This window comes from Labrus bergylta, chromosome 17 (genome assembly GCF_963930695.1).
Source record: "Labrus bergylta chromosome 17, fLabBer1.1, whole genome shotgun sequence".
NCBI lineage: Eukaryota > Metazoa > Chordata > Actinopteri > Labriformes > Labridae > Labrus > Labrus bergylta.
In genome coordinates, this window is record NC_089211.1 from 4,498,776 (window position 1) to 4,511,257 (window position 12,482).

General features: G+C 40.1%; 1 protein-coding gene across 1 annotated transcript in view; it reads left to right on the plus strand.

The window, feature by feature from the left end:
* npr2 (natriuretic peptide receptor 2) overlaps window positions 1-12,482 on the plus strand; it is a 67,477-nt gene that overhangs the window by 30,199 nt on the left and 24,796 nt on the right. The window contains exons 8-14 of the mRNA XM_020636052.3: window positions 1,531-1,651; window positions 4,045-4,119; window positions 5,069-5,146; window positions 9,212-9,316; window positions 10,155-10,226; window positions 11,041-11,200; window positions 11,293-11,448. Coding sequence (XP_020491708.1) covers window positions 1,531-1,651; window positions 4,045-4,119; window positions 5,069-5,146; window positions 9,212-9,316; window positions 10,155-10,226; window positions 11,041-11,200; window positions 11,293-11,448 — 767 coding nt within the window. The remainder of the gene's footprint in view (window positions 1-1,530; window positions 1,652-4,044; window positions 4,120-5,068; window positions 5,147-9,211; window positions 9,317-10,154; window positions 10,227-11,040; window positions 11,201-11,292; window positions 11,449-12,482) is intronic.

Here is a 12,482-nt window from a genome sequence, read left to right on the forward strand (position 1 = left end):
TTGGAATGTGTGGCCTCCTCTCGTTTTTCATGCGTTTCAAGCTGAAAATGAATTTCCTCTCCGGTTTTCATAACTCAGGACTAATAGTTTTATTTTGAAAGTGTCTGTACTTTAAATCATTAAGTGTCAAGAAACAGCAGCTTCTCTGAAATTCTCCCCAGATGTGTTGATTCACTGGAATGCCTCGTTCGTTCTGAGACTCTTAAATAACTCTCAAAACATGTCAGAAATATGACTGACATGAAAATGACTAGATTGATGACTGGTGAGGCTGTTTCAGAGGGTGTCTGCTCTTATGTAACAGCTTCTATCCATTTCTTCTTTAATTCACCCACCCAAAGGAGACTGAAGTGATAAACAGTGTGATGGATATCATAATTATATGTTGCATCATTTAGAAAGTTACATTGACTGGGCTGAAGAACACATCAGCACAATTGGCAACCATCGTTTTATTGTTGGACTTTAACGACTGAGAATGACTTGATTTAAATAATGTTACACAGCAAACTGTAATAACTTGAGATAATGTAATGTTATGACCCCTTCAGTCTTAAACAAGCCCTCTTTCTGCAGCAGAGTTTTTACTCTGCTTTTTCTATCTTTAAAAAATAATTAATTAAAATATTAAATTAGAAATAATTTTGTTGATTAACAAGGATAATGTTTATTTTAATGAAAAGTAGTCTATTGGTAATACATCCATAGCAAACCTCTCAGTATGCTCTGCAGCCTTCTTTAAATTAGCCTACTTTGTTGCTATAATTCACCTAGAGCATTTTCATTGCTTGGAAAGTAAAAAAGAAGATTAACAGAAATGCAAAAATGGCCTCTCCTGCTTGAGGTTTTTCTGCACTATAAGTGAATTTAAACACAGCCACAGCCCATAGTCTGCGCTCAGTGAACAGGTTTAAATACAGAGTGTGGGAGTTAAATTTGAGGTGGATTATAACCTTCATCACACTTATCATTGTTTTTCACAGGAGAAAAGACCCATGAGTCATCAGTTCAAGACTTAATCATGCACCTTCAAGACTTAAGAAGAACATTTTGAAATAATAGCCTCACAATTTTTATTTTCAATGTAAATAGATTTCAATTATGTTAATCTGGATAAAAAATGGGAGTAATGCTTAATATGAGGGCATGTGTTTGAAATAAGGAGCCCTTTGTTCGAGACCATAAAAGATTCACTTACACTTTATTTTTAAGTTTTTGAGTGAAATGTGTAATAAAACACATGAGCCTGCATGCATCAACACAAACACACATCTCTTCATATAGTGGAGTTGAAGCATTCTTTAATAAGATCTGAGACCACCATGTCAGGAAACTTGTTTTTCTGAATGTCAAACACCTCAAAACAAAACCAGTCAAGATACCAGTCAACCTCTGAAGGAGTAATGTAAAGCAATGTTTTTGAGTTTTCAGTCTGTCTTAAAGGAGACACACCTGTGTGTAGGGGGATTATTCATCTGTTCTTTGTGCTTCTGTCCTTGTTAATCTCAACACCTGGTTTTCCTCTTTCAGGAAACTGAAGCTGGAGAAGGAGCTGGCTGGAATGCTTTGGAGGATTCGGTGGGAGGACCTTCAGTTCGAGAGCCCCAATAAATACCACAAACGAGCCGGCAGCCGACTCACACTGTCACAGGTAGATCATCAGCAAGTACAGATTTATTTATATGATTCTACAGACACAATATGATGAATTTGCAGATAAATTGACAAAAAACAAAGTGCTTCACGGCCTTAATCAACCTAAATATCATCTCAAACTGCAACTTCAGCAACACACAGAAGCATCATTAGAGCTTTATTGAGACAGCAAATTCACTTTTTTTAGGCTTAGATTTATTGGCACTGTTGACCACACCGGTGCTTTTTTCCAAATGTATGATATTCCCTGTATAGTTCTGCCGCCTTGGGATCGTGTCTTGTACCCACATCCTCTTCGCTCCGTGTCTGATCAGGAAATAAACAATCTAAAATTAAAAAAACACGGTAAAACAGACTGTTGTCATGGAGACAGGACGCACATGCAGCGCTTTACTTCTCAGCGCACAAACGCGTCATGCAAACACTCCCTAACGCACAGCCAGCGCTTTTCTTTCCTGGAAAAAACTCTAGGTGGACATGGGCCTCAATCAACCTATATATGATATCAAGCTTCAGCTTCAGCAACAGAAGCATCATGGGAGCTTCATTTGAACAGCCAATGAGGAATAGAGGAATAGATTTATTGAAAGATTAAGAAGAAGCTGCTCTAGTAGTGAAGAACAAGCTTACTCAATGTAAACCTTTTGGAAACTGCATGGGACAAATAACAAAACCTTTTGTTCAAAAACTCAGATTTCATATAAGGCTCCAACTTCTGCTAGAGAAGCATCTCTGAAGCTTTATGGGAACAGCTTATGAGCTTTTTTTGGAGGGAAAAGATTATTGAAAGATTGAGGGAGATCAGTTTAAGTTGTGTTAAATAGGCCAATTTTATTTTTACACATTCAAAAACAAAGGGCAACTATGATGGGTTTTGGCGTTGATCACAGGCAGTAGTTTCATGTTGCTGTAAAGCTTTGAAAGCAGCCATTCTGTCATTTACTTTTTCTTTCTACCCGATGTTCTGTATATGTGAGATTTATCAAAAATATACACATGACAGCAAAAGTAAATGAATATCTGAATTATCATGAACAATCCATTTAATTGTGTCTGTTGTTTGTAGAAAGGCCACATTTGTTGATTTGATGCATTTGATGTTATCTGATAGTATTTGAAAGCTGTTTTGACAGTACATACGTCTGATAAAGAAACATGCCACTGTGAGCTTCGTCTGACGTGTTTTCATAGTAGAAATTAATGTGGAGACATTTTTAAAAGTAGAGTGGGTATTTATTGAACAACGTGTGGTTTAGTGCAGAAAATGAACTCTTTTTAATTGGATGCTGTAGGCGTGTTTCTGTGCTTTTAGTTAAGAAAAAGTCATAAAAAAAAAACAGTAGTGTTGGCACCACTGAACACCTCTTCAGAATGCCTCGTATATCGTTAGTGTTGCTGGCTCAGCCTCCGATGTGTGATTAACAAGTTGTTGTTCTTCTGGCATGTCATGTTGTTATGTCTGCCAGTGGAAAAGACTTCACACTCGCTTCACAGCTTTCATTCATGCACGATTGGTTATCAGTACGAGATGTCACTGCTGTAAAACTGACGACATGTCAGGAATCCAGAATGCTACTTCAAGATGCTGGAAGTTTAGAGCTTCACATTTTTACACACTGTCTTCTGTGTATCATAATACAGTTTCTTAGAAGAAGTGGAGCTGCAGTCCTTTGGAGATCCTTTGTTAGTTTACACATTCCTGAAAGCTTTCCTGGTGGTTTATTGAAGGTGGCTGAGTTTTTGCGGTGGCAGACGCATATTAAATGATTGTTAAAATAAGCCCTCGTCTGGCCCCGCTCCCTACATTTATAATACCTCATTGCGTTCTTCAGGTATCACTTTCTGTTGTCTGACGCCTAATGCATCTCCTCCTGGGTTCTATTTCAGTCCACACGTGCGAACGTTCATGAGAAGCACATGCACACACCTTTTTCATTACTGCTTTTCGGTCCAATACGTAGGATAATGTGTGTGTGGAAAACACAGTAATTTTCCAGACCGATGTATTTTCCAGCCTGCCATGTGCTGCCAGTGTTTGCATTCTATACAAATGCGTAGTTAACTGTGCTGGCTGTCTGTATGCATGCAGTGCGCCCACTTGATTTTTAGTCACTGTATATGCTCTGCAGACATTTGCCCAAGGACTCAAGTTGGTGTAAAAAAAAAAAAAAGAACCTGAACACACCATTTAATACGAGAGAAGGCAATTTCATGTCGCACAGAGAAGGTATTTTGGATGAGAACTTCAGTGAATGAACTCTTTTTAGGAAGCTATGTCGCAGTGGAGTAGTAGCAAAGTCTAAAATGACCACATTTAATCCTCTTTACTCTAATCTGCACACTGCTAACTGACTTTTTTCTTCTCCTTTCTCCTTTCCACCCTCCCAGAGAGGCTCCAGCTATGGCTCCCTGATAACTGCCCATGGAAAATATCAGCTATTTGCAAAAACGGGCTATTTTAAGGTAAGGCTTAGTGAGTTCTGACATTTTCAACTCCTGCGCACTCCTTTCCCACCCACACATGTGCACACACTCGCAGAGAAAGCCGGAGAGCCAGAGAGAGAGAGCTGGAGAGAGAAAGAGAGAGTGTGGGCGAATTTAGGTAGTTGGTTTTAATGTGAGCTGCAGAATGCGTCAATTTTTTTCTTTTATTTTTCTCTCCACTCTTTTGTTTCTACACTCCCGCCTCGCAGTCTGGACATGGCCATCAACTTGTTGCTGCGGTTCATTTAACCATTTAAGATGGAGGAGGAAAAGAGGAAATTTGAGACAAAGAGCCTGCTGAATAATGAGATAGATGTCTTTATTTTAAGCTGTGTGATGCAGGTTTTATATAAATGCTGATGTCAAGGTACAGTCTGAATGTCTCATTGATCATTGGAGCTACTGATACACTTCTCAAATTCAACACAGGCCACAGTGGGATTAAATCTGACACCAAAGCTTAAAGGGAGAGTGCTGCAAGAGCCCAAAAAAAAACAGAAAATAACCTCTGAGAGTCAGTCAGACGCCAAATGTACATCTCATAACTTTTTATTTTCCTTTTTAATAAAACTTTAAGCTCCCACATGGGCTGATAAGGGATGTTGTTTTATTCTCCAGTCTATTGCGTTGTCAGTGGTTTTGAGATATTCACCTCACTTCTTTAGTTGACTGATCCACACGTTTCACAGGCCTTAGATGAAATACTTCTTCTGCAGCAGACTGAAATAGACCCCGAATGTACCTCTAGGTGGTAATGTAAGATACTCTTCTCTTGTCTGAATGCTGCTTGATTTCCTTTTTTCATGTGTTTTTTATGTGCTGCTGTTATTTTCTTACTGCCTTATTTACATTTAGACCAGTGTGCATCCATAATAGTCTCTTATGTCTTCATATAATAAAAAGCCATGTTTCATTGCTCTGCACACAGGGGAACCTGGTGGCCATCAAGCACGTCAACAAGAAGAGGATAGAGCTGACCAGACAAGTTTTACTGGAGCTCAAACATGTAAGTGTTCATTTAATGTCCAGTTATGGATGTTTTGTTGTCTGTTTATGGGGTTGAGTTTTCATTCAAATAGCCCCAAAACCGCAAATGTGTCAGCAAAAAAATAACCATCTCCCCTGTATTTGAAGAGATTATTATTTTCTGTTTAGTCAAGTCACTTGATCTTCTTAAATAGGTCCAAAAAGCAGCTGCAAGGCTTTTAACTGAAAACATATTAGCCCTGTTGAAGTATTCCTCCACTGATTTACATATGCAGTACTGAGAAAATACAACTTTGAGGAGCAAAATGTAACTCTGACCAGTGCAGTCGGAGTTCAAAACATTGGAAAGAGCTGTCTCCCCCTGCCCCTATTCACCAGAGACAATGTGCATGTGGGTTGCTGCTCTGAAGCTTCAGTGTTTATCCAGCTCTGCATCGGTCTTTAAACCTTTCTGTGTTCTAACCTCTCTCCATTTTTTTAAAATATTTTTCCTAGTTTTATCACCTTTCTGCTTGTGGAGCTTATTAGAAAAATTTAGGTCAGGTAGCATTAGTTAAATCTAAACCAGTTGGCTTATCTGCTTCCAGTGCTGCAACACCTGTTGAGACCAGTTATCATGGTTTGCCTGTTTGCAAAAAGTGTTGCTCATAATAATCCATCATAAACCGTTTTCTCCAGGAGCCAGCCCCCCCTCACATCACGCAGCTTGTTTCAAACCTAATGCCAACTGTCTGCTTAGCACTAAAAGGCAACCAGACAAAGTAAGCAACTAGCTGCTGAACATAGTGAAGCATTTCGCTGATATTTCCCTTGAGGAGACGGTGGAGACCAAAAACAGAGTTAAAAGAGACTGAAATTTGATATACATCCATCAGTTGTCCAAAACACAACTACAAAGTAATGTTTATGTTGCTCTGAGTTTCAGGTGACTTGAAAACAAAGAATAACCTATTGCTTACATATTCACAATCTTAAGTTTATAAGGTTATGACTGTATGTCTGTGCTTGGTTTTTTTCATCGTCTTTATGCTGCGTCCTATGGGAAAAATATCTGTCATTGCAGATTTAAGTAAAAAAAAAAATGAGTTTGTTCCTCTGTCTAATATTTTTATCCAAATTAAGTTATGTCTGCAACTCATTTCCAAACTGTCTGGAAGCTTGTTTATTGCTTATACAAAGAAAATATTTTTAATTCAATGGGAAATTTGCATAGCTTGTCTACCAGGGAGCTCAGATCAGACCTGCTTCCCCTTCAGGTTGATCTTGGAAAGCTTGAGGATGCTACCTTGACGTTTCTCTTTTGAGGTTTCTTCAGGCAAGAGCAACTTTGAGAAGACCCCAGGTTCGATACAAAGCTTGTTGGGGTTGATTATACACCGATCAGCCATAACATTATGAACCTACCTATGATATTGTTTATGTCCCCCTTTCGCTGCGAATACAGTCCTGAACCGCTGAGATGCTGTATGTTCTGAGCACCTCTCTATCAGAACCAGCATGGAATATTTTATCAATTTAAGCTCCAGTAGCTCTTCTGCTGGATTAGCCAGCCTTCACTTACCCTGCGCATCAGTCAGCCTTGACTCTGTTGCAGGTTTACTTTCCTTGAAAGTTTCCATTTTTGGTATAGTTCCTGACCACTGCAGACCGGGAACACCCCACAAGAACTGCAGTCCTGGAGCAGCTCTGACCCAGTCATCAAGACATCACAATTGTAACCCCCCTGGACAGAGTCGCTCACATCCTTACCCTTGCCCAATCTTCCTGCTTCCAACACATCAACTTCCAGGACAAAATGGTCACTTACTTTCTAACATTTTTTCCCCCACTGACAGGTGGCATTGATGATCAGTGTTATTCCTTTCACCTGTTAGTGATCATAATGTGAAGACTGATCTGTTTCTATCTCTTCTTGGCTGTATATACCTTTGGGTTGTCCTGGAGGAGATGTTAAACAGTACTGGAGAGAGGGATGTGTAAAATGCCTTACTAAGAGGACTGACGCCTTGACCCTTTTCCAGATAAGTTGGAGATAATGGATGTATAAACAGATGGAGGATAAGGCCGTTCCTGCAACCATGAGGATGATGACTTCTTTCGTAAATGACCTCATGACCCTTGCTCTAATGCACCCTTAGGACAAAATGTTTAATGTTAGCACTGCTTCTTATATTCAACACAATAATGACACTTCTATGATACATATTTACATATTTAAGTGCAATAATTCAGCCGCTAGCCTCCATGTAATTTTACTTTTAATCATTTTTAAAATCCATTTTTGTGGATTTTTCAGAGGATCACTGAATTCTTGCATTCGGCTGATTCATCCATCTGAAAAGCCGTTCACATGTTCTGTTTCTGATTGCTTTCAGCGGCCTGAATGTGAACAAAAGAGCCCAGCTGAGGGTTTCTAAAAAGAACTCCATCTGAACAAGTTGCATTGAGCTCAGTAAAATAACCATGAATTGACATTATTGTACTTGTAAACACTGCAGGGGAACAACCTTCATGCAAGGTTCAATAATTTCTACCTCCTGTAGGAAACAAGTTGTTTTTTCTTACTCAGTACGACATTCATCAGTTTATTTTTTTATTGAAGGTTTAGTCTGTTTGCAGGAAGTGGCACCTAGCTGCCTGTAAGCCCGAACATCCAGCCACTGCAGGATGTTGCTTGTTAACAACTTAATCTGTCTCGTAGACATCACAGACAGCAGCTGTCGATGAAAAGGTCCCTTTGGCTGGGAAATATTTACGAGCAGGCGATCAGTAAGCTGAAGGAGAAAAAAAAATCCACATAATTTATGTGGTTTGGTGATGGAAACACAGTGTGGCACAGAAAAACCCTTAACTCGGAAATTACATGGGCGCTCATAACCAAGATGGAGGCTGGTGAGGCAAGATTTTTAGGCATTCCTCGACTTCCCCAACACTGTTTTGCTGAAATTCTCTCCGTCTCAGCTTTGTGTTTTTAGGACCTATTTTTCGGGCTAGTTTGGAGAAGGGCAGTTTTTGAATGTCCTCTGTGGTCTCTCGGTCAGTCGGCAGGCACACATGGGAGAGGGGCTGCTGTCTGAGCTGGCAGCTTCTGGGATGCCCCGGGGGCTTGATCGACTGTCAAACCTCAGCTCATGAAAAAGGCATCCAGATGGGGGAAAAGACGTGGCCTGCCAGTGGAAACTTAACCACTTGTCTTCCAGCACCTCCCCCCACCAGTCCCTCCATCCTACCCCAATACACACCAAAGTGCAGCAGGGGAAATTATATAGGCCAAAGGGTATGCTAACATCCCAGAGTCTGTGAAACAGGAGCGACTGAGTCCCTGTGCTATGGTGTGAGAGTGGCTGTCACTCACTGTGCTCAATGAAGAAAAGTACACTGTTGAAATTAAGAACACCGTTTCTTGATGTTTCATGCTGGCTGTAGAAAGATTTTCTTCTCTTTTAGGTGCTCCTTCTGTCAGCACTCAGATTCAAAATAAAGGCAGAAGGAGGACATCTATGGAGCTCATTTCTATAAAAGAAAATAACCAGGCTTTTTCACACTTTCTCATAAAAGGCCAGAAAATGTTCTCCAAGTTTCCTCTAAATCAATAAACCTTAAACATGGCAGTTTCCATACCTCTTAATATTCAAAGTGATTCATGTTTTGGAAGACGTGCTGTATCGTAAAATCAGAGTGTGATTATTTTCCATGTTGTGCAGTTTTACACGTCCTGCCCGCTTCGCACTACTCCTGCACCTACATCCTCTCAACACCTCAACGTTTTTTTCACTATCCTCAGCACACAGGCTCATTCATAACCTCCAAGGGCAATTTATGCACATGCACATGTTTCAACCGGGTGCCCTGAGCAGGAATGCGTCTTAACACGTAGAGAAAGACATCAGTGCCAACTAGCCGACTGCAAATAGACTACTTTGATGAGCTGCTGGCAGCGTTATTCTTAAAAAACGTTGTACTGTGTATATAAATTAATCGTCAGTTACCCTCCCCGTCCTCTGTTTCCAGGGGGTTTTGAGAATGTGATGCTTGGAAAGAGTTGCACTCACAGTTGCTGTGTGTTTGTGTGGTTTATTTTCAGATGAGAGACGTGCAGTTCAACCATCTAACCAGGTTCATCGGGGCCTGCATTGACCCTCCAAACATCTGTATCGTGACAGAGTACTGTCCCAGAGGCAGCCTGCAGGTGATTTCTGCTTCTCTTTCATACAGTTTAACTTTTATTAAAAAAATGAGTCTATGTCAGAGCCAAATTGTTAACTTTTTCCTGACTTGTGTTCTCCTTCTTTTGTTTTGTTCATCCCTTTACTTTGCTGTCTCAAAGACATTAAAACAGGTGGCAGAGTGAGACAGTAGAAACCTGTTTTTACATTAACTTTGTAAAGTGGGACAGTTTCTCTTTAAGACGTGTAAGGGAAGACAAAAGTTTCGGACATCAAAACTAGTCGAGAACATAATTAGGGCCTAGTATGAAACGTGTACAGGTGTTTCTGTGTTGACTTAACGACACACACTAAGATTAGACTTTTAAAATATCACCTTATTTAGTCTACACTGAACTTATAATACATGAACTTTTCACTGAACATCATTTTGACTTCTTACACTCAAGCTTTGTGAGTTTTTATGTTTCAATAGGACACGTTGGATGTTTCAAGTGAACTTACTCTTGGCCTGCACTCTTTGTCCTGAAACACCAGCAGCCTCTTAAAATGCCAAACTCAGCTGTGGACATCATCAGTCACACTTGTAGAAAGGAGTCTTCTGTGTAAAAATCAGATAACTGCAAATGATTTGATGTGGCTGGATGTCGGAGCACGTTCCAGTGTTTGGGCAGCTAGATAAAAATCATGAGGGGCTTAAATTAAGTCTTAAATATCTGGATTGTTCTGTTTGAATCGCAAAATAAACTTTTGGTCTGTCTTGGCTCTTGGAAATTTAAATATAAAGCAGAACTGGATTTATTTTCTTGTCTGTGAAAGTTTCCTGTTTCAATTTTTGGATCTGTTTTTGTTTTTTTTCAGGATATTTTGGAGAACGAGAGCATCAATCTGGACTGGATGTTCCGCTACTCTCTGATCAATGACATCGTGAAGGTAGGTGGAAGTCAGACTGAAGGCACTGTAAACAAAGAGCAGACATGGAAAAGGCTGTCGAGAAATATTGACTTATATGATCTTTTGACACAAATGCTGTCAAATACAATAGCTTTTTACAGTTACATTTGATGCATTGTGTGCCGTACAGCTACACACCAAATGTTGAGGTTACCATGGTTTCTCATGGAGAGTTTGTGAAAGAGGGAGTGAGGCAGAGAAAGAGAGTAAGACAGACTAACAAGCACAAAAATGTATTTTTGGCACGGTGCAGTGGTTGAAACTACAGTAAATATTGCTGTTATATCGGGTAAAGTAGGACAGAAACATAATCATACAGTTTGCGGAAATTTCCTTCCAGCTTAATCAAAACTAATCATGGACTCAATTTATAAGATTATTCTAAATCTGTCCTCACAAAGAGGCTTTTTGTCAGGAGAGTGGCCTCTTGGATGCACTTGATACTGAGCTGCATGCATGGCGAAGAGCTCCAGATTAATTTTTGCACACAGATAGCAGCGCTCTGCAGAGTAGAGGCGCTGGTGAAGCTTTGAGGGATGTTTGACTCACCGTTTCCACTAAATATTAAACATAAGTACATTCAGTCCCCTCACCAAAGGATTTAACAGTAATTTCACAGACATTCCCCTCTGTCGGTGCCGTCCTTGAAACACGGCTTCTTTTCAAAACCTTTAGCATACATCAACTTGTCAAAGCGGATTATTTCCATATGTGTGGAGCTGTGTGTTTCTTTCTGTATGATTTGCTCTTCAGTGAAAAAAGGCACTTAATGCTTGATTTAACACTCCACCAGGGAATGAACTATCTCCACAACAGCTACATTGGCTGCCATGGAAATCTGAAGTCATCTAATTGCGTGGTGGACAGTCGATTTGTTTTGAAAATTACGGATTATGGTTTGGCCAGCTTCCGCACGTCCTGCGAAAACGACGACTCGCACGCACTCTATGCAAGTAGGTCTTCATATTCTGACGGACAAAGACATTGGCTCCTGTTGTGTGTCAGGCATTTTCTGAGTGTTTCTGACTCTTCTCTTGTTTTTCAGAGAAGCTCTGGACAGCTCCTGAGCTGCTCATATATGACCGCCATCCTCCCGAAGGGACTCAGAAGGGTGATGTGTACAGTTTTGGCATCATTCTGCAGGAAATAGCCCTGAGGAATGGACCTTTCTACGTGGAGGGCATGGACCTCAGCCCTAAAGGTAAACACAACTCTCTTTTATAGGCCACTGAAAGGTCAGCTGGATGCTTTAAATCAGCAAGCATTCAGCAAACTGCTCTAACTTGTTACACAAAAACTCTGAAGAAAACAAAACCAAATGGAGTAGAAAATATCATGTCATAAAGTCACCTCTCATAACTGAATCAAGAGTCTTTGTAAAAAAAACTCTTCTAAGAAAAGTTTCCCAAGACTCCTTCTAAAAAAGACGGAAGTTCACATAATAGGAACTTCATTCAGTCGCTTTTCACTGCATGTCAAAGCGGACCTTTTGTAAGGTCAGATGACTCTGACCTACTACTTGCATGTCCCTGCAGCTATGAACACAAACAAAGAACACATGTTGGCCAGATGTCAGAGGCAGGTCCAGTCACAAAAACCAACACATCCAATTTCTACATCCAATACATGACAACAGGATTGCTCCCAAGAAACAACCAGAGAAAACAGGAACAATCAAAAGTGTAAAAAGTTGACTTGTCTGGTTATGTTTTAAATGTCAGTAGCTAGCTTGAGCAGTCATCGTTTGTTGGTTTAATAAGGTAGCAGGTATCTACAAAATGTCTGTTCTTACATGATTTCAAACCTAATAGACTCCCCTTGAACATCACCTCTATCTTGATTTAACAAAACACACAAGTGTACAAAAGGAACGGTATGGTTCTATCTTTTTAACAGCCATAATGCAGCTGCAGCGATAACTTCTGGGATTTTTACAGCTGTGCTACATTTGACAAATTTTGTGCAAGTTTTGTAATTGCACCAATCAGGGAACTGTGACTACAAATACTACCAAAACATGTCCAAGACCAAAATCCAGACTCTATAATAAGAGGTTATTAGAGCACGATTCGATAAGTTCAGTCCTCAACCGCCAAACTAGCTGTAATGGCTGCATCTTAATCCTTGGCAGCAGATCTACCCAATAATGACATCATCCATCAGCCCATTCAAAGGGTTTGTTTTTGCCCCTGAAAGACTCAGAATATGATTATAAATGTCTGACAACATTATGGA